A 20,447-nucleotide genomic window follows, 5' to 3' on the forward strand; every position below is an offset into this window, starting at 1 on the left:
CGCCCTCGCAGGGCAGACGGGGTCTTCAGGGCTTCCACCTAGTCCTAGGGCCTTGGCTGAAGAAACCAACAGGCTGGCGAGTTTTGAACTACTCAAGGCAGCGGGTACCTGCTGTGCGCTGCCTTCTGGTGCTCAACATTACCCGCCTCAAGGCCACGGGAACCCGCGCGGCAGTTACCCTGGAACTGCGCGCAGCCAGGGCTAGTGCACGGGTCAGCACCTGGCCCATCTGGCTGACTCCCACACACCTTTACTGATCACCTACTGCTTGCAAGGTGCGTGGTATGGGGGTTGGGGTACCCAAAGACGAATCACACACAGGGTTTGATCTGTCAGGGGACAAAAACGGCTGGCACCGCCGAGCAGGACGCCTACACGCATCCCCTACCCGTTTGTTCTGGGAAGCTTGGAGGGGGCTTCCCCAGGGCACAGGACCAGGCCGGATTCGCGCGGATGCGAGTAGGACCCGGGCCGGGTCTCGGATCTCAGGACGCAAGAGCCGGGGCGGGTGTCCCGGTCCGCGCGATCTAGAGGCGCTGGCTGGGCCTGGCAGGGTCGCGAGGGCGAAGAGGACCAGGAGTCCCTAGTGGGCAAGAGGACAGGCCCGCGCGGGGCGGCGAGCGAGGCCAGCAGAGCCAGCGCCAGCGCAGGAGCTCGCTCCAGTCCGTGCCGTGCGGGCTGCGGCGGGGCTCTGGTCCCGGCCTGGGTGTTGTTCTCCTCGCGGGTCCGAGCTCAGGTGCGCGCGTGTGATGGACAAGCGGGCGCGCAAGATCCAGGAGCTTTCTGCGCGGTGCGAGCGCCAAATTCGTTCTCTCTTGGATCAGAGAAGTTCCTAATCGCCAAGTGAGGGCCTCGCTGGAAGCATGTTGCTGGACTTAGCCAAAAGACAAACGAAGAAAAACGAATATTTATTCATACTCTATGTATATATAGAATGTAATATACGTACTATGCACCACATTTCATATTCTTGTATGTATACAAATACATGAATACAAATACACAGATACATAGGACGACACGTTTTAACTTCAGACAAGCGGATAGTTTTTAAGCATATGTGTCATGTAGTATTGGGGAACATATTTATCCTGGAAAATGATTCGTTGTTTATCTAAATTCAGCTGTAGTGCACTTTCTGCATTTTATGTGGCAACCCTAGTTGAAGGGGACTTCCCACACGCGAGCGCCGGCGGAAATCCCGGGTGAGACCAAACACCTTGTCTCCTTTAAAGCGCGGTTGCGCGCGTTGGGCGGGGTAGCGAACTACAAGCCCCACAATGCCGCGCGCCACCCGGGGTCCTGACTGGCTGCGGCACGCTTCCCGCCCTTCCGTCACTTCCGGTCGCTGAGGGGCGGTTGCGACTGGCCGGGGCGGCGGGGCTTGGCGGTCCCCCGGGTGCAGCGGCCGCCATGAACTTCTCCGAGGTGTTCAAGCTCTCTAGCCTGCTCTGCAAGTTCTCCCCGGACGGCAAGTACCTGGTGAGCGGCCGCCGGGCCTGGGCCGAAGGCGCGGCTTCCGCGAGGATGCGCGTGTCCGCACGGGGCGGCGAGGAACCAAGGGGGTGGGGCCTACCTGGGGCCCGGAAGGAGGTAGCAGGTGTGGGCTTCGAGCAGGTGACCTGGGCAGTGGTTCCGAGCAGGGTACCTGGACACTTGCTGCGTTCTGGGAACCCGGGAAGCTGCCTGCACCTCGGTTTCCATCTGTTAAAAGCAGGTAAAAGCAACACTGTTTTAACACTTCAGGACACAGTAAACGTGGACTGTTGTTCTTCAGTCTCTCAGTCGTGTCCGACTCTTTGTGACCCCATGGGCTGCAGCACGCCAGGCTTCCCTATTCTTCACTATATCCTGGAGTTTGCGCCCTTGAGTCAGTGATGCCATAGAACCATCTCATCCTCTGTCATCCGCTTCTCCTCCTGCTCTCAGCCTTTCCCAGCTTCAGGGTTTTTTTTTCTAGAGTTGGCTCTTGGAATCGGGTGGCCAAAGTATTGGAGTTTCAGCTTCAAAATAAGTCTTTCCAATGAGTTTTTAGGGTTGATTTCCTTTAGGATTGACTGCCCTGATTTCCTTGCTGTCCAAGGAACTCTTAAGAGTCTTTTCCAACATCATAGCTCAAAAGCAGCAATTCTTTGGCGCTCAGCCTTCTTTATGGTCCAACTCTCACATCCATACACGACTACTGGAAAAACCATAGCTTTGACTATAAGTTGTTGTTTGTTTGTAACAAAAGGCAGGTATATAGTCCTGTTGGCTATAAAACAGTTCAGTGCTGCAGCTAACTGTTGTCACCTTTTCCAGCCCCCTTCGAGGGTCTCTACCACATGCCAGATGAATGACTTAGGTAACTAGCATTCTGTGCTCAGATAAAGAGAGTGGTCTATACTCCTGGTATCTGAGTTGCTCATTCCGAGGATGGCAGAATGGTTCTCACATCACTGAGCTCTCATACATGAAATATAAGTTTTGAAATATACAAGTATGATCAGTGTCCATTCTCAGAATCTTGGGGGGAAATGTGGTGGGTGGGTGATAATTGGCATTGGAAAGACATTAAGGGAAAAAAATGCTTTTTAAAAACTGTACTTAGTTTCATTAACTATTAACTGATGCATCCTGTGTTGTCTTTTCAGTCTGAGCTTTGTCAACATTCCATTTATCCTTGAGGATGGATGTATTAATACCTCAAATTACATGTTTACCTTCTTTATGGTGGTTTTATTCTGAATCACATAGTATGGTATTCAGCTACAAAATACAAAATATCTTTAGCTTAAATGGCACCCCGAAAACCTTGGTATACTTTTCAGAATACTCCCCAATAAATTTGCTTTTTGGTCATTTATGAAACTTCCCTAGTGGCTCAGCTGGTAAAGAATCCACCTGCAATGTGGGAGACCTGGGTTCGATCCCTGGGTTGGGAAGATGCCCTGGATAAGGGAAAGGCCACCCACTCCCAATATTCTGGCCTGGAGAGTTCCATGGACTGTATAGCCATGGGATTGCAAAGAGTCTGTACACAACTGAGTGACTTTCACTCACTGACATGAAACTTCCAGTGAATTATAGAGACAAAGATTACATTTCCTCATTTAGTTTTGGTACCTTTTAGTTTTTACATTCTGATTAAAATTGTGAGCCTAGGTAGTAATGTTACTGGAACCATGTTCTTCAGAGCTCTATCCTAAATGCTGAGAAAAGTAGGGCCATGTTGCCATTTTTAACATCTTGCAACAGATTTGATACAGTTTTTCCAAGTGTTTCTATAGACATTTCATTTCACTAGGAGTTTGTGGTAACTGATCACAGCTTTCAAAGCTACAAAGTGAAAAAATAAGCAGGGACAAAAAAAAAGCAGGATATTTGTTCTAATCAGCAGTCCATCTCGCACTCTTTTTTCCCCAGGTGGGACTCACTGGCTTTTTAAAAATGAAAGTTCATAAAACAAAAACCTAACAATCCAGTTTGACCTTGATAAGTACCAACATGAGGCAATTAACATTCAGAAGTCAGTTCTCGATTTTTGAATGATGATGCACTCTCTGGTTAATAGTTAAGTATGATCGGTCATAGAAGTCATTTGCTTGGATTTGGATATTATTAACAAATATGGACATAAAGTAACTGTATTTTTAAGAACACTATATTAAGAGTTAAATGTTTCCAAACTCAGGTTTAGGAATAAGTTAATAGGTGTGTAAGAAACCCCCCAGCCCTCCCTCTGTCAGTCCCTTTTCCTCTCAAACGACTGCCATACTCAACACTTATGAAACGTCTGGTCACCTACTATGTGGGGTTTTCCCCACACCAAGCAGTTCTCCCCAACACCAGCTGGGTGTCCTACAGTTTGACTCTGTTTTGACACTGTCCACCTGGAGAGAGTGCAGAGCCCACAGGTGAAGGGCTCAGCCCCACAAGACTGCCCCCCACCTTGCAGACTGCAATTGAAAGTCCAGGTGGTCACCTTTGCTCCTGACCAACTGGATATAGGCTCCATGACCTCTTGTTTGGGTTCCGTTAGTTTGCTGGAGTGACTCATAGCGCTCAGAAAAACCGATTTACCATATTATTAAGGGGTGTGATAAAGGAACAGGTGAGCAGGCATATGAAAAGATAAAGAGGGTGAGATCTGGGGGTCTCGAGTACAGGAGTTCTGTCCCCTTGGAGCTGGTAAAGAATTCTCCTGCAATGTGGGAGACCTGAGTTTGATCTCTGGGTTGCGAAGATCCCCTGGATAAGGGAAAGGCTACCCACTCCAGTATTCTGGCCTGGAGAATTCCATGGGCTGTATAGTCCATGGGGTCGCAGAGTCAGACACAACTGAGTGACTTTCACTCACTGACCCACCCAGGATGTGGATGTGTTTGCCCACCTGGAAGCTCTGGACCCTGCATCTTTGGGATTTTTTGGAGGCTTCACCACATAGACCTGGGTGATCATTCACTCCATCTTGAGCCCTTTTTGCTGAAGAGAAGAGGAGAGCAGGGCTGAGAATTCCAAGCCTCTAGTCTTGGCTTGGTCTCTCTGGTGACAGTCCCCCCAGGAGCCCACCCAGAGTTGCCTCAGTAGAATAAGAGATGCTCCCGCCCCCCCAGCAGTTTCCGAGGGTTTCATCAGGAGCCTGCGTCAGGACCTGTGAGCAGACACCAGTGTGTATTATCTGTTCTCTCATCACAGGTAGATGGACATTTATGACGTGTCCTTACACTTGCAGAATTTCAGACCTGTATGTTGACTTTCTGTTGGTTTGGGTCCAGGTTAGACACTGAACCAAAGGGAGCTGTGTTCCTGGATCGTTCTCACCGCAGCCCGGAGCCCCCTGCTCGCACCTCACACACAGCTTGTTTGCAGGTGGTAGAACCAGAGGGGAGCTGGTTGTTCTCGGAGGGCCTTTTGCCAGTGCCGTGTCCTGCTTTAGCATTTGTCACGCAGTGAAGACAGGCGCAGAAACGATGCCGGTAGAGGTCTACAGTAATACTTCCTCCTGGGGCTGAACAGCCGGGCACCTGGTTTTACATTTACGCTTCATCTTTCTGCTAACTCATCTTTGTTTGGAATACGCTGTCCACATGGCAAACACAAGACCATCTAGATGGAAAGCGTGTGTGCAGGGAGAGGAGGCAACCATCCTGACCAGAGGGTACGCTGCCGTCCCAAGAGTGCCCTCCTCCGGAGCCCACCCCGCCATGACCTCTCCTCTCCCCCTCCAGGCTTCCTGCGTCCAGTACCGGTTGGTGGTCAGGGATGCGAACACCCTGCAGATCCTCCAGCTATACACATGCCTGGACCAGATCCAGCACCTCGAGTGGTCGGCTGACTCACTCTTCATCCTGTGTGCCCTGTACAAGCGGGGGCTCGTGCAGGTACCTCTGGATGGATTTCCCCCCCTCCCCCTAAACACAGCCCCCACCCAGGGCCTTGTTCTGTGCCCTACTGGTACGGAGGAAGGGGCTGCACAGGTCAAAGCCCGTTTTCTTTTAACATTATAATAGTGCTCTAATAGTTTAAGTACTTTTAAAAACAAGAAAGCATGTAAATGTCCTTAATCTGTAACCTAGTTCATTCTGTAACAGGAAGTGTTCAGCAAGCAGCCCAGCTGGTTCCTGTGTTTAGGGAGTGCTGAGATGTGTCTTGCTATAGACCCCACACCTAACTAAGTGAGGTCTCAGACAGCAAAGGGAATAAAGCCTTCAAACCACAACTCCGTGACATCACTGAGAAGTGTGGTGTAACCCAGGACCTGTCCTTCACACTGCAGGATTCTGAGAGTTGGGCTATCTTTGCCTCCATGCAGCTCACCAGTTGTTCTTAAGCCTAAGTAGCAAACGGATTCATCTCTTTTGTGAGTCCAGGTGTGGTCCTTGGAGCAGCCAGAGTGGCACTGCAAGATAGATGAGGGCTCGGCGGGGCTGGTGGCCTCCTGCTGGAGCCCCGATGGGCGCCACATCCTCAACACGACGGAATTCCACGTGAGTGGGCACCCCAGACACCTGCCTCAGCCACAGGACAGTCACCCCTCACCCCTTGTCCTGATCACTTGGGAGGATTGGAGGGAGTGGTCTAGTGGGGAGGATGTATGTCATAAATGGTTATGTCATAAATGAGCATTATAAGCCCATGAGTGTTGTTAATGTAATCTTTTTGCCCAGTTTTAATGAAAAAAGGTTTTTAAAAAGAACATCTCAAATTGTATCTTTAAGGGTTTAGACAGGTCCTTTGATTCAACAATAGAAAAGAATTTCAGTGATGCAAAGAGCCGACTCGTTGGAAAAGACCCTGATGCTGGGAAAGATTGAGGGCAAGAGGAGAAGGGAGTGACAGGATGAGATGATTGGATGGCATCACTGAGTCAATGGACAAGAGTTTGGGCAAACTCGGGGAGATAGTGAACGACAGGGAAGCCTGGTGTGCTGCAGACTGTGGGGTCGCAGAGTTGGAAACAACTTAGTGACTAAACAACAACAATGCACGAATTTACATCTTTCCCTGGAGACATCTGATCTGTGTGTCTCTAACCTCCTCATTCATTTGCTCTTCAAGCCTTGGGCTCCTTTGGGATGCAGGACCCTGGGCAGGAGCTCTGAGTGGGAAGAAGAACCTTTGAAATCCAACCGTAAATCAGAGACCGCTTGGGTGGTGTGCATATGCCTCCCAAACACATCATGTCAGGGGACTATGGGGGTTTGGGTGTGCTGGTCCTTCATTGGCACAGCTTCTTCCAGCTCCTGCGTGTGACGTGCCTACAGTGGGTCCCCCAGAAATCCTCTGCAGAGCCTCCACTCGGACAGTCGGGCCACTCCCTGTCACTGCCGACCCCAGGCCCAGCTACCTGGCAAGGCAGAGCCACTCCCTCCTTCACTGCTTTGAGAGACTGGGGGGCATCTTGTGTGGCTTTCTCTCCTAGATGTGTTTCTCTGAGAAACATTTTTAGGTTTGCTACTATATGAAAACTTTGACTGTAGCACCCCCCGGCCTGTTATCCCAGGGCATGCCTTCTTGGACCCCTGGATGCTGAATCCCCCAGAAATACTGGACCCTCCATGGGCTGCTGTGCCCTCTGCTGCTGCTGCTAAGTCGCTTCAGTCGTGTCTGACTCTGTGCGACCCCATAGACAGCAGCCCACCAGGCTCCCCCATCCCTGGGATTCTCCAGGCAAGAACACTGGAGTGGGTTGCCATTTCCTTCTCCAATGCAGGAAAGTGAAAAGTGAAAGTGAAGTTGCTCAGTCATGCCCGACTCATAGCGACCCTATGGACTGCAGCCTACCAGGCTCCTCCGTCCATGGGATTTTCCAGGCAAGAGTACTGGAGTGGGGTGCCATTGCCTTCTGTGGCTGTGCCTGCAATAAAGCTTAATTTATCAGGCAGAAAGGGGTGCTGACTGTACTTTGAACTAAAATGCACTTATATTTAATTTTGTGTCACTTAGATAATATTGTCACAAAATGAAAACCAAACACTAAGACCGTTAAATTTAACAATTGTGGGAGTTCTCTGCTAGTCCAATGATTAGGACTCAGCACTTTCACCTCCATGTCCTGGGTTTGATCCCTGGTTGGGGAACAAAGATCCTGCAAGCCACATAGCACCACCAGAAAAAAAAAAATTGGCAATTGTAGATGTGAGTTTGACACATTTCTTCAGGCAGAAAACACCCTGGGACTCCTGGTACTTTTACTTCAGTAAATCTCTTGTTTCTGCTAAGTCACTTCAGTCGTGTCCGACCCTGTGCGACCCATAGACAGCAGCCCACCAGGCTCCCCCGTCCCTGGGATTCTCCAGGCAAGAACACTGGAGTGGGTTGCCATTTCCTTCTCCAATGCATGAAAGTGAAAAGTGAAAGTGAAGTCGCTTAGTCGTGTCTGACTCTTAGCGACCCCATGGACTGCAGCCTACCAGGCTCCTCCGTCCATGGGATTTTCCAGGCAAGAGTACTGGAGTGGGGTACCATTGCTTAGGTGCAGGCAATCTGGACCTAAGTGACTCACAACTCTTTCCGAGAATGCTAAGTTACACTCTTTCCTTTCTCTTCCTCCCCCTTCCCCGGCAGCTGCGGATAACTGTGTGGTCCTTGTGCACAAAGTCCGTGTCCTACATCAAATACCCTAAGGCTTGTCAGCAGGGTGAGTCATCAGAGCTACTCAGAGGCCATTTCTCTGTAGTTGTTTGGGGGTTTGGAGACCTTTTTATCCTGGAAAATTTCAAACACAGACAAAAGTAGCCTCAACTGTATTTCAGCTCATAGCCAATCTTTTTTCTCTATACCCACCCCTCCTGCTGAGTGACTTACAGTACATCCTGGATCTCCTAGTACTTCTCTGTAAGCCTTCCGCCAGCTGTGTCTCCAGAAGAGCAGGGCTTCCCTGTTCTGTGATCACAACGACTAAGGAGAATGTTGTTTAACAGATGTCAAAGAAGGGTTTACACGCAAATCCTGTATGTCTGTCACAGAGCTGGGTGTCAGATCCTTTCTTGTTCGCGTCAGTCCTGGGACCCCACCGCACACAGTGGATTTTGAAATGAATCCTCTGTTGACTTAACTCTGAGCTCTGTAGAGGGCGACAGTGACCTATCCCATCTGTGCGTCTCAGAGGAGGGACGAAGGGCGTGTGTCCACGGTGCCCTCAGTTAACCCCCCACACGCGTTTAACTGAACCTGTGAGCTTGTCGATGCCCCCCTCCCGAATCATGAAATTACTTGATTGTCTTCTAATTAATAAACAGAAGGAAGCATCACATGATTTGAGAGGTTTTTCTGTTCTTTCTCTTGCCATCAGCGGCTTGAAGCTCACATGTGAGTGAAATGCGATTGTTCATTTATTTTTTGTTTTCATAGTTTGTATGTTAGTGTCTCTCCAGATGACACACATGCTTCTTGGTGAAACAGCAGCTCTGTCACCTAGGTGTTCTCTTGAGGTGTGAAGTGTGGCTGAGGACTCAGTTCACCCATGTGGACCTGGAAGGGACAGTCTGACATTTCAGCCAGATTCTCACCGTAAATTGACTTCTTCCAAATTTAAATTCAAAAGTAAAAATAGGAGCTGTGGTGACGAGCCTGTGTTGACCCAGCTGAGCTTCTTGCAGTTGATTTCCTGAGAATACAGCATCCCGTAGGGCTCCACACTTCCCTGTAACATTTAGAGGCTCATCAGGGCTCAGGGCGCCCTGTGTGTCTCACAGGTTCTCTGTATGTCAGAAGCCTGATCGAGGGTATGGGGACCCTGCCTCATGTGCCCACACTCTGCCGCAGACTCGGGGTCTGTGTGCTGCCTCCCCTCTTCAGACCTCTGCCTTCTCTCTCTCCTCCTAATGGGAAAACTACTGCTTCTCGATCCCAGTACCTTTCCCTCTTCTCGGCAGGAATAACCTTCACCAGGGACGGCCGCTACCTGGCGCTGGCAGAGAGGCGGGACTGCAGGGACTACGTGAGCATCTTCGTCTGCAGTGACTGGCAGCTGCTACGGGTGAGGCACACACCGGGAGCACCAGGACCCTGGGGCGGGGGTGGGGCGGAAGTACGTTCTTGAAGATCCCAGAAGCTCTTCTGGGTGGTGTGAGAAAGGCAGCTCCATGTTTTCAAAGGTGGGTGCTGCCTGTTTCCCCATGGCACGCACACGGGCAGGTGTTCACAGGATCCGGTGAGACTGCATAGGCTCACAGGGTGTTAGCAGTTAACAGTCCCCCAGATGGGAGCCGCTAGGCTTCTTGGTGGCTCAGTGGTATTAGCATCCACGTGCCCACATGAGGAGGAGTGAGCTGCAGGTTAATACTGACCACGTGCCTGGATGGGCAGAGGCTGCCAGGCACAGACACCCAGGGCGGGGCTGGATCCCGGATGCTGTTGATTGGCGGCCTCCTTGACCAGGGCAGCGATATCCTGGGAGGGTCTCCCCTGAGCTGATCTTAAAGGGGTGAGACTCAGCCGCACGGAGGCCTGAGCCACGTCGCAGATGCATGTTGCTCGGCCTGTCATGGCAGGAGGACACAGTTGTAGGTGTTGCTGCCCATGGCTAGGTGAGGAGATTAAATACTGTGTTAACGCATCAGGTGTGAGATAGATGTTCGTGTATTTGTTGAAGAAGATGTTCTCAATGTCATCTGTTCCCCCCTCGCCCGCCTGGGAAGCACTTTGACACGGACACTCAGGACCTGGCAGGGATCGAGTGGGCCCCCAACGGCTGCGTGCTGGCCGTCTGGGACTCCTGCCTGGAGGTAGGGAGCCCGCTCGGGACGCTCTCTGCTTGTAGCACTGCTGTCTGTGTTTCTCACGCTCTCTGAACGCCTCAAGCGTGAACTCTGCCTTTTTCAGATGTTGAGCTGAGGAGCTTTTATTACAAGTCTTTAGATTTCAGACCCAGCTTCCCCTTTTCCACAACGTTCTCTCTGCTCCTCCAGTACCGTCCCCGTCTCCACTTCCCACCACTGTGGAGGAGGGCAGGGTCCTCGCCCAAGTCTCACTCCCCGGGGTGGCCGTCTCGCACGCCACAGGTTCAGTAATGCTGTCACTGTCTTTGCAGTACAAGGTCCTGCTCTACTCCCTGGATGGCCGGCTGCTGTCCGCCTTCTGTGCTTACGAGTGGTCCCTGGGCATCAAGTCCGTGGCCTGGAGCCCCAGCAGTCAGTTCCTGGCGATCGGGAGCTATGATGGAAAGGTGGGAGGGGGCCTGTGGGGCAAAGCCCATGCACAGCCAGCGCCCCGAAGGCTCTGACCATGTGGTTCTCCCCAGGTGCGGATTCTTAACCATGTGACTTGGAAAATGATCACGGAGTTTGGGCATCCTGCAACTGTTAATAATCCCAAAATAGTAAGTCTGCAGGTGTGTTTGAGGACGGGATAGAAAGCTGCTCTTTAACTTGACACTATCAGTGCAAGTGCTGCAGGGGCTCCTGTCACATGACCTTCTGACGCTGAAACATTCTAAATGCAGACGCTCCCGTGGCCCTTGTTTCTCCTGCCATGTTCCCAAAGGGTCCCAAGTGGTGTCCTTCCCAGCCTCCTCCACCCCCATCCCCACGACTCTGGGACCAGCTCCTGCTCTGTGCCAGGCAGAGATCAGCAGGCGGCTTCTTCCCCGTGGAGCCTTCCCTGGGAGGGCAGGAAGGCTGCCTGCCAAGGGGCCCCGGGGCAGACCTTGGGAGGAAGTGGTGCAGGATCTGGAGAAGAGCGATTCAGGCAGTGTGAACAGAACAGCAGTGTAGAGGCCCTGAGGAGGGATCGAGCTCTGTTTATTCGGCAGGCCCCTGACAAGGTGCGGGAGACCGTAGGGACCCAGACAGACAGCCTTTCTCGGGGCGGGGGGTGGGGTGGGACAGTGGGAATGAGGGCAGACACCCCGGCCTCGGGGCAGGGATGGGGGCAGACACCCTGATGAGTTGCCCGCAGGTGAGGGACCCAAGTAAGACAGGTGTGGGGTGAGGAGGAAGCAGTGGGTGGGCCACTATACAGCCCTAGGGTCTGGGTGGGTTTCTGGGGAGCCTGTGAGTGGGCGGACGTCCCAACAAGGGCGGTGACTGGAGGACCCTCTGGAGGTGCGGGAGTGGGACTGACCTGAGGCCTCACAGGGTTCGCCTCGGGTCCTTCACCCCACAGCCGTTTGTCCTTCCCATCCAGCCTTTGGTGACACGTGCCCCCACCCTGGCCCATCTGTCACCTGTCTCCACTGAAATGCTGGCTGCAGGCGGGACCTCGTGGAGAAGGTCCAGGAGGGCACAGTGAGGGACCACGGCCACATGTGCTGCCCAGGCCACCTCTCTTCCAGGTGGTGTACAAGGAGGCTGAGAAGAGTCCGCCACTGGGCCACCTGGCCTTCCCTCCGCCCCGAGCAGCGGCAGGGCCCCTGACGTCCTCAGAGAGCAAATGTGAGTGGCTCGGCTGGTTGTGCCGCCCTTGTCTTTCTCCCTTTCCTTTCTTTTCATTATGAGAAAAAGCCCTCTCGGTCCAGGGAGACTCCAGATACTCCCTTTTTTCCTTTCAATCCTTTTCCTCTCTGGCGATACCTGGTGGACACAGTCCTCAGCTGAGAGCCAGCAGGCTGCCTGGGCTCTGGCTCCGTGGACTGAATACATGCCGTGGGTCTCCTGATTGTTGGCTGGTCCTGAGAGCGACTTTTTTTTTAATGAATGCTGACCTTTTCTTGGGTGAGTGGGAGGCCATCAGAGGGCTCAGGGAGGAGCTGCAGCTGCATCTGCGCTGCAGAGGTCACTTCTGGTTCAGTTTCATCATCCATAAAGTGGGAGTAATTGGGGCACCAGAAGAGCCACTGGGCCTGGGCCGACCACCAGGCCCTGCGGTGTTGCCTGGCCCGTCACAGCTCTGGGACCACAGCCTTGCGTGGGCGGGCGGGCCAGGTGCCCTCACAGCCCTGCCTTCTGTCAGACCCTGCCTGCCCCTGCTGTCATGTGTCCTCCTCTCCCCACGGATAGTTACGCTTAGCTCCTCCCCCGTTGCGGGCAGCACCGCAGACCCAGGCCGCTCGCCCACGGGGAGGCTCAGGGCGCTTTCTTTTCCCACCCAGACGAGATTGCCTCGATGCCGGTCTCCTTACAGACCCTAAAGCCGGCTGCTGACAGAGCCAACCCCAGGATCGGCATCGGGGCGCTGGCCTTCAGTCCTGACAACTACTTCCTGGCCACGAGGAATGGTCAGTGGCCTGTCCCGTGTGTGTGCTGTCCCCGTCGGCCTCCTCCAGGGCCCGGACCTCCCGCGCTTGCTTCTTCCCATTCTGCTGCTGCTGGCGGGGTGGACATCCTGCAGCAATAATGTCTGGGGCCCATCGCCCCATCAGACCAGCAGCCACTCAAGCCCAAGCCTCCACGCTCTCTGCTCTGTGTCTGGGAAAGAGCAGGGCTCCAGGCCCACAGGATACGCCCCCCTTCCCCTTCCTGCCCCTGGGGAAGGTGGGCATCCTCAATGGTGAAATGCTGGGGGCTGGAGCAGAGCAGCGAGGGGTGAACGTGAGCCTGGGTGCCCCTTCCTCCTCAGACAGCGTCCCCAATGCCGTGTGGATCTGGGACATCCGGAAGCTGAGACCGCTGGCGGTGCTGGAGCAGCTTTGCACTGTGCGCGCCTTCCAGTGGGGCCCACAGCAGCCCCGGCTGGCCATCTGCACGGGGGGCAGCAAGGTGTACCTGTGGTCGCCGGCAGGCTGCGTGTCGGTGCAGGTGCCCGGGGAAGGTGAGCATGGGCAGGGACACAAGCAGATGCTCTGGGGAGGCACCTGCCCGTGAACCTTGGGGTCCGCTGCTGCACTTTGGGATTCCAGCTGGGTCACCCTGGGACCCGGGTCTCCCCTAACCTCTGGCCACCTGTCTTCTCCAGGTGACTTCCAGGTGCTCTCCCTGTGCTGGCATCCGAGCGGGGACTCGCTAGCCCTCCTTAGCAAGGACCACTTCTGCCTGTGCTTCCTGGAGATGGAGGAGGGCATGCGTATGGCCTTTGGACAGCAGGTCAACTGCACGTAGGACCCGGGCATGGTCAGGCCCAGGTGGCACACATTGGCCATGGGACAGAAGCAGAGCATCTTGGGCAAATTTTCCTTCTAGAGGAAAGGATTTGCTTTCATTTTGCTGTAGCAAGTTGTTTTTGTAAATATGTATGGAATAAACTGTAATTTTTGTTATTTAAAATAAATACTTGTTCATTTATAAAATGGCTAATGCTTACTTTTAAAGGTTTAAGTCACAGGAAAGTCTTCCAGGTCAGTTTTAAATTTGGGGTTCACTTGTCTTAGGGGAAGTAACTTCACCCCAAGTGGCCAGTCCCCCATCCCATCCCATCCCACCCCACCCTCGACACAGGACCCGTTCTGCAGAGAGCCTCTGTTCCGTCCCTGAACACTCTGAAGCATGGCCTGTGTGTTACGTGGGCCTGTGCTGGAGCAGAATTGGAGGTCAGGGCTGTGGGTCCCAGGGCAGCCCAGTTAAGGTCAGGTCTCTGCAGGGAGTGTCTGCCTGGAATGATCCAGATGCTTCAGGCAGTCAGCCAGGGCTAAGGACACTGGAGGAATAAGAGTTCTTCACCCTGGGCAGAGGCTGGACGGTGGGCACCACCCCTGTGGCTGTGAAAGGAGTAGGCTGTGCAAATCCCTGCAGTGCCCATGGCCGGGGTCAAATCCAGTGCGGAGAACATCTTGGCTCTAAGATGCTCTCACCAAACAAGACCCTTTCTTGGCTGTTGCACCTACTTTAAAAAAGGAACAACACTCACTGGATTATAAATGTCTTTACTAGAAGACCAAAAGCAAAAGATCAAGACCCAGGCAGAGTTGTGGCCCCTGCATCAGGATCATCACATCCATGCCGACTAGAGCTCTGCCAGCCTGGGCAGTGAGGAGGAAGGAACTTGGGGCCCAGCAGTCAGACCACTGTGGATGGACGGGGGCGGTGACCGATGACTGCCCACAGACTGGGATCTGCACGGAGCAGCAGGAACTGAGGTGGGGCAGGCTGCTTCAGGAGACTAACATGGTTCCTTTCTGAAAGCGCTTCCTTAAAGGCAAATTAAGCAATTCCTTTTTAAAATATGCCATGACAGGACAAACCTAACAGAGATGTCAGCATCGTGTGCAAAGAACTTACCAATGTGACTTTCTCAAATGAGTTGTCTTAAAATAATTTTCTGGGAAGTTTTTGGGTGGGCCTGAGAAAGATGCCATCAGTATTATTCACACAATATAGATAAATTTTGGAGAAGGCAATGGCACCCCACTCTAGTACTCTTGCCTGGAAAATCCCATGGATGGAGGAGCCTGGAAGGCTGCAGTCCATGGGGTTGCTGAGGGTCGGACATGACTGAGCAACTTCACTTGCACTTTTCACTTTCCTGCATTGGAGAAGGAAATGGCAAACCATTCCAGTGTTCTTGCCTGGAGAATCCCAGGGACGGGGGAGCCTGGTGGGCTGGCGTCTGTGGGGTCGCACAGAGTCGGACATGACTGAAGCAACTTAGCAGCATAGATAAATTTTAGGAGAAGTGTGACTTTAGGTCAAGCACGCATTTCCACAACAGGAACAGTCCATTCAGGAGCTGACAAGGCAGGCCAACTTTTGCTGAGCTGGTGGTCTGCTGGCTTCTTCCATATTAGCTTTAAGAAGATGGATTAAATCTCAAAATGCAAAACTGGACACCAACTGTACACACACTTTCAACAACGGGCACTGGGTCCCAGGCACATCCCTGGATGGAGCGAACAACACAGCTAATCACGTGACATTTATTGTTAACATGCTCCAGGGCTTGCGGGGAGGGACCACGGGGAGCCGAATGGAGACACAGGGGACTTGAAGACTGAGATCCTGGCCAGGATGCTGACAGGTTCCCTCTGCTGTGTCTGGCGCTCACGTGACCGTCTGTCCAGTAGCCAGCTCCAGTATTCGGTCCACCTGATTGCACTCGTGGTGCCCAGGTCTCTGAAGGTAGGCGGCCTTGACCCTGCCGGCAGAAGTGGAGCTGGGCCAAGGTCTGTCACTCCCAGAGTCCTGCTGGCCGCCTCTCCTGGCAAGAGCCCCACGTGCAGGATCTAGAAGCCGATCTTGCCTCTGGTCATGGAGTAGCCCAGCTTGGCCTCGTTATTGATGAAGGACATAAGCCCCACGTAGGTCTCAATGAGGAGTGGACACTCCAGGACCAGCACTCCACCCTCCTGGCCTGGCAAAGGACTCTCCTTCTGGGCTTTCTTGACAGCTTGGATTAACAGAGCCTTGAAACCATCCAACTGCAAAGAGAGAAAACATGGAGTCTGAGCAGACGATCTGCACGAGGTCCCCCACCCCTGGACAAGAGGCCTTCCCAGCCACACCCAGCGGCCCATGGGCTCACCTCCTGGGTGTGTCTCTCACCTCTGGGCTCACCCATGACAGACGACAGCTAGTCCTCACAGACCTCCCTCTTCCGCTCGAAGGCGTTTTGCCACGGGGACCCACCTGGTCCTCCCCACCACCCACCAGGCAGGCAGCAAGCCAAGGCACGTGGCTGGAAGTGGGGGGCCTGTCCCCAGTCCCAGACCCCATGCCCATCACCCCCAGGCTTCCTCTCCTGCTGAGCGCACAGCTTGCCCAGCTCTAGCAGGGGCCAGGGTCGGCTGCCACACCCCGAAGCCCTTCTGGGCCCTTCTCCAAAATGACCACAGCCACCGGGGCCACGTCACAGCACCACACTGACCAGTCCCCACTTACCACACAGGGCTATCTAAACATAACTAGAGCTTTTAAAAATTGAAAAGTTTATTTTCTCAGTTTAGCCACCATTCAAGTGCTCAGCAGCCCCACGTGGCCACTGTACTGAAAAGTGCAGGCCTGGAAGGTGCCTGTCCCCGCTGGGCAGCGCTGCTGCTGCCGTCCGTGTCCTTACTTGGCACAGAGAGGCTGTCTTCTCGTCCACACCGGCCATCGGGTGTTCTATGAATGTGGTGTATGGCACGCTGGTGGACCACGGGTTCCATCTGCTGATGAAGGACGGGCGGCTCTGCTTGTCCCACTGGATGCGAATCCCAAAGCCTTCTCGCCTGCAGGGTCAGAAGACAGGGACCAGACTTCACAGGCAGGCCCGTGCCCCAGAGCACCTGCTTGGTGCTGGGTGTGGGAACAAAAAGCGGTCCCACCGGTGAAGATGAGACTGATTATGGCCATTTCACAACAGCCAAGGACCCGCGGGTCTGGACAGGAATGTCATGTCTAATAATGACAGCTTTTAGCACTTTAAGACACGACAAACTAGTACTCAGTTAGGCTAATTTCTACACGGTTAATAAAGTTTAACATGTAGTGCTCTAACTAAACAAATAATACTTTTCCAACTTCAAATCCTTTTTCCCAGAATATTTTATTGTTGTTTAGAATTTTGAACTTATCTTCCTGAATTTCCTACCCAAATCTCCACATCAAAACCCTAAAATTTACTGTTTAATTCAACTGAGTATACTCATGCCTAGGTGTCTCATATTTCAGAAAGCTCCCTAACCGATGAAGATCAGCTCTTGAAAGCTGGCCATTAAACATTTCCAAATTTAATCTTCAATAGTATCTGTAAACCAAAGCGATGTGCTACCTTTTTCTTTTAAAAATTAACCACAACAGGGTTTGACATGACAGCTGCCAATCCTTTCTTGGCAGGGATAAAGTGCTGAGTTCACTCTTGTCTGAAAAATACCTGTGTCGGGCCTATGCTAACCGTACCCTGAATTCATTTACCACCAGCCTAATAGCTGTCTCTTGTGCCAGAATGCCTTTTAATGCACCCTGCTGGGCAGAAGTCACCCGGGTCTATCCTAAACTCTACTGATATTAAAGCAAGACGTCCACGGGGGGCTGGTTTTGGAAGGGCTGTTGAGGAGGCCTTGGTGAGGGGCTCTATGTTGAAAAGACTTACTTGTTGAGCGATTTTGGGGGAAACTGGAATTCTCCGTAGGAGATGGTGTCCACCGCGTTTAAGGCCACCCTGACCACCTGCTGGCACTGCAGGCTGATGAAGTCGTATTTGCAGATGAGGAGCGCCTGGTCGGTGATGAGCACCAGCCGCTCCTTTTCGTTGTTCCAGTGATCAACCCTACGGGCGGCAGCGGTCACCTCGGCGCTGCGGAGCGCACAAGTGCCCGGGCCCCTCCCCAGGGCGCGCCCCCTTACTCGGTCAGCAGCCACACCCCCTGGATGTCTCCGTCCTCCACGGGCCGGACCACTACGCGGATCTCCTCCACCGCCTGCTCGATGGTGCCGGGCTGCGCAGAGCGGGCGGAGCGGGGGCGGAGGTCGCCACAGGTCCCGCCCGCTCGCCCGCCCCGCCCCGCCCCCGGCCCCACAGGCCCACGCCCTCTCCCGCCCCCGCCCCCACCTCCAGCCTCACCCGGAACACGAAATACTCCTTGACGCGGGCGCGGCGCGTGGGGTCGTGGACGCTGAGCGGCCACAGCGTCTGTCGCAGCGGCGTGCCCACCCCCGGACGCCCCCCGCCACCGCCGCCGCCGCCACTACCCGGCCCGACCTCCTCGCCGGCGGCCAGCAGCGCCGTGGGGCTCGTCCCCGCCGAGTCCACCGAGTCCCGCAGCTGCAGCATCACCGCGCCCGCAGCCGAGCGACCCCGGACCGGACCCGACGCGGCCGCAGTAGCAGCCGCCGCCTCCACTTCCACCTCCGCCGGACCCTCTGCCCCGCCCCAGGGCCCACCCCGCACCGCAGCACGCCGCGATTGGCTCCGCCTCGCCAGTCCCGCCTCAGTCTCGAGTCCCCTCCCGCCCGCTCCGGTCCTGACGATTGGCTCTTCCCTCAAGTTTCTTCCACGATTGGTCCTGCTCGCCGCCGTTCACAATCGCTCCCGCCCCCCACTGCGCCGGAAGCGCACGCCGCGCTCACGCTCACTTCCTGTTTACGCTACCGGGGAAGGGCGGGACCTAGGCCGGTTGCCAAGACGACGCGGAGGGCCGGCGGGGAGAGGGTAGTCAGGTGCTTACCGCACCCGGTCAACGCTTCTCTATTCATGTTCGGCTGAAGTGCAGCGGATCTCCGGGGAGGGACTCCTGTCCTTGCCTAGAGTGACCGGGCCCTGGATGCGCCCCCCGCTAGAGCTGATAACTTCTCTGGACTCGCCTAACGCCCTGGACGACCGCCCCCTGGATGCGGACCCCTGAAGGGGGAGACCGCTTCCCTGGTCACACCTCCTGCCCGGGGTGACTGCCGCCTGGACGCCCCCCCGCCCGGGGTGACCATCCCCTGGATTAGCTCTGCCCCTCCCAGGGGTCCGCATTGCACAGCAGGAGAAGCGCGGGCTTCGGGGACTGGAGGAGAGGAGGCCGGCGGGGCAGAGCCCCTTCCTGAGCGCCTCCTCCTTTCTGACCGCGGGGTTCAGGGATGCAGCAGCGTGGACATGGCCCCCAGCTCTGTGTTAAATGCAGACATGCTCCCCGCTGCGTGGGAAGCAGAGCTCCGACCCTGCACCACGGAAGGGAACACGGTGGAGGCACCGGGCGTCATCACTCCATTGAGGGCCGAACCAGGGTTCATTGTGTCGCTCTGCGCTTGTCCTCCCGAGAGTTAGATGTGTTCTTGCCCTGAGTGAGCTTGCCTGCGGCTAGCGGCATCCTGGGCCTCCGCAGTCCCTGCCGGGGACCTCAGCTCCCTGGTCTTGGCGCCTACAGGCCCCAAGGCAACCTCATCTCCGTCCACCTTGTCCCGTTGTCTTAGAAACCCAAGGGCTGCAGCCGCGAGAGTTTACAGCTGCTCCTAAATGTCAGCACCTGTGATCCTGACCTGGTTGGTCATTTTGTCCTTCCACTGCCTGTAGTCACAGCTCCAGCTACTCCCCCTACCCCAAAAGGCTTCTTGCCTCAGTCCTGCTGTGTCCATCCTCTGATATTGGGGTTTAGCGCCCCCTCCCAAGGAGGCACTGCCATTAACTACACTCACTGCTAGTTCTTTGCTGTGTCATACAGTCACCTACTGCGTGTGTGTCCTGTGTATAATTCACTTGTGTTTGTTAGGTCATCCTGTGTGTATGTATGTGTGTGTGTGCTCACGTGCACATGCGCATACCCTATTAGGAAATTTCAAGAAACCAGCTTTTGGCATATGACTGCGCTTTGGGGTTTATAACCCCCAAATTCACAATCCTTTGAATTTCACAAGAGCCGGGGGAGGTAACCCCTCTCTTGTACACGTGCTGCAGTTGGAGAAGCAGGTCTGGAGAATGCCGCTCCGGTGCCTGGGGCTGCATAGCTAGCATAGCTAGGCTGGTCAGTCATGGCCCTCCTGGCTCTGCAGACTCAGATGCGCTCCTGGGCTGTGAAGGATTCCAGGGTGGCTGGCCTTCCTTTCCAGGGCGTCTCTGGAGGTTAAGGGGGGTCACCGAGCTGTGCATACAGCAGGTCCTTGGCAGCCCCTCACCACTCCACCTGGACATAGTCATCCACAGAAACAGGAGGGATGAAAATATCACAGATGCTGAAATATTAACAGCTTTGGTACTTCACTTCCTGGGAAGACCAAGGGCTCAGAGAGGGCTGAGTGTACAGAGACAGGAAAGGGCTTCTAGCCCCACCAGCCTGCTGAGATGGTGCAGGGACAGCCACTGCTGCCCCTGGGGTACCAGGGGCCATGTCACACCCAATGGGAGGTAGCCGCTTTCTCTGGCACCCAGAGCCTCCAGCTGAGTCTGCTCTGCTGGTCCCTGCAGGGTGGGCCTGAATCAGGCCCCAGAGGGTCAGCCTGAGCGGTTGGGCTTAGGAGACCTGCTGGCCCCTCTCCTGAGTCCCCTCAGTACAGGGGCTCAGCAATGGCAGCTGGGCGAGTGGCCTGATAGGGACTTGAATCCCGGCTGCCCTGCTTCTGTCCACTGAACTGGGACCCTCAAGCCCTGTCTGCCTCAGTCTCCATTTTTTTTTTACGGAGCGGAGATAATGACAGTTCCTGCTTCCTATGGCTGTTGGAAGAAGTCTGTGAGTGAGGACCTGGGACTCAGTGCCC

At 54.4% G+C, this 20,447-nt stretch overlaps 2 protein-coding genes across 6 annotated transcripts; one reads left to right on the forward strand and one right to left on the reverse strand.

The window, feature by feature from the left end:
• The first annotated feature begins 1,314 nt into the window (after nucleotides 1–1,314).
• WRAP73 (WD repeat containing, antisense to TP73) lies at nucleotides 1,315–13,648 on the forward strand. Of its 3 annotated transcripts, none has more exons than XM_055582470.1 (12): nucleotides 1,315–1,482; nucleotides 5,211–5,363; nucleotides 5,853–5,969; nucleotides 8,050–8,122; nucleotides 9,360–9,463; nucleotides 10,125–10,211; nucleotides 10,517–10,651; nucleotides 10,727–10,816; nucleotides 11,759–11,858; nucleotides 12,515–12,640; nucleotides 12,982–13,173; nucleotides 13,318–13,648. In XM_055582470.1, the coding sequence occupies exons 1-12, from the start codon at nucleotides 1,414–1,416 to the stop codon at nucleotides 13,458–13,460; spliced, it is 1,389 nt and encodes a 462-aa protein (XP_055438445.1). In that variant the 5' UTR covers nucleotides 1,315–1,413; the 3' UTR covers nucleotides 13,461–13,648. The 3 variants fall into 3 exon arrangements, with proteins under 3 accessions (XP_055438445.1, XP_055438447.1, XP_055438446.1); XM_055582471.1 differs by having other exon boundaries at nucleotides 1,316–1,482; nucleotides 10,727–10,804; XM_055582472.1 differs by lacking the exon at nucleotides 10,125–10,211.
• A 625-nt stretch (nucleotides 13,649–14,273) lies between these two features.
• Nucleotides 14,274–18,161, reverse strand: TPRG1L (tumor protein p63 regulated 1 like). 3 transcript variants are annotated; one of them, XR_008714961.1, is made up of 6 exons: nucleotides 17,836–18,161; nucleotides 17,619–17,710; nucleotides 17,365–17,541; nucleotides 16,348–16,501; nucleotides 14,577–15,712; nucleotides 14,274–14,486 (listed from the first exon to the last, which is right to left on the reverse strand). XR_008714961.1 is itself a non-coding variant. In XM_055582473.1 (5 exons), the coding sequence occupies exons 1-5, from the start codon at nucleotides 18,043–18,045 to the stop codon at nucleotides 15,518–15,520; spliced, it is 828 nt and encodes a 275-aa protein (XP_055438448.1). In that variant the 5' UTR covers nucleotides 18,046–18,161; the 3' UTR covers nucleotides 14,274–15,517. The 3 variants fall into 3 exon arrangements, 2 of the variants coding, with proteins under 2 accessions (XP_055438448.1, XP_055438449.1); XM_055582473.1 differs by having other exon boundaries at nucleotides 14,274–15,712; XM_055582474.1 differs by having other exon boundaries at nucleotides 14,274–15,712; nucleotides 17,974–18,160.
• Between the last annotated feature and the right edge of the window lie 2,286 nt (nucleotides 18,162–20,447).

This window comes from Bubalus kerabau, chromosome 5, assembly GCF_029407905.1.
Source record: "Bubalus kerabau isolate K-KA32 ecotype Philippines breed swamp buffalo chromosome 5, PCC_UOA_SB_1v2, whole genome shotgun sequence".
Classification (NCBI taxonomy): Eukaryota; Metazoa; Chordata; class Mammalia; order Artiodactyla; family Bovidae; genus Bubalus; species Bubalus kerabau.

Excerpts from the sequence above, each read along its gene's own strand:
- WRAP73 (XM_055582470.1), top strand. The coding sequence starts at position 1,414 with ATGAACTTCTCCGAGGTGTTCAAGCTCTCTAGCCTGCTCTGCAAGTTC. Across the intron at positions 1,483-5,210 it reads CCCCGGACGGCAAGTACCTG|GCTTCCTGCGTCCAGTACCG; the intron begins GTGAGCGGCCGC and ends CTCCCCCTCCAG. Across the intron at positions 11,859-12,514 it reads GACGTCCTCAGAGAGCAAAT|ACGAGATTGCCTCGATGCCG; the intron begins GTGAGTGGCTCG and ends TTTCCCACCCAG.
- TPRG1L (XM_055582473.1), bottom strand. The coding sequence starts at position 18,045 with ATGCTGCAGCTGCGGGACTCGGTGGACTCGGCGGGGACGAGCCCCACG. Across the intron at positions 17,711-17,835 it reads AGGAGTATTTCGTGTTCCGG|CCCGGCACCATCGAGCAGGC; the intron begins GTGAGGCTGGAG and ends CGCTCTGCGCAG. Across the intron at positions 15,713-16,347 it reads AGACAGCCTCTCTGTGCCAA|TTGGATGGTTTCAAGGCTCT; the intron begins GTAAGGACACGG and ends CTCTCTTTGCAG.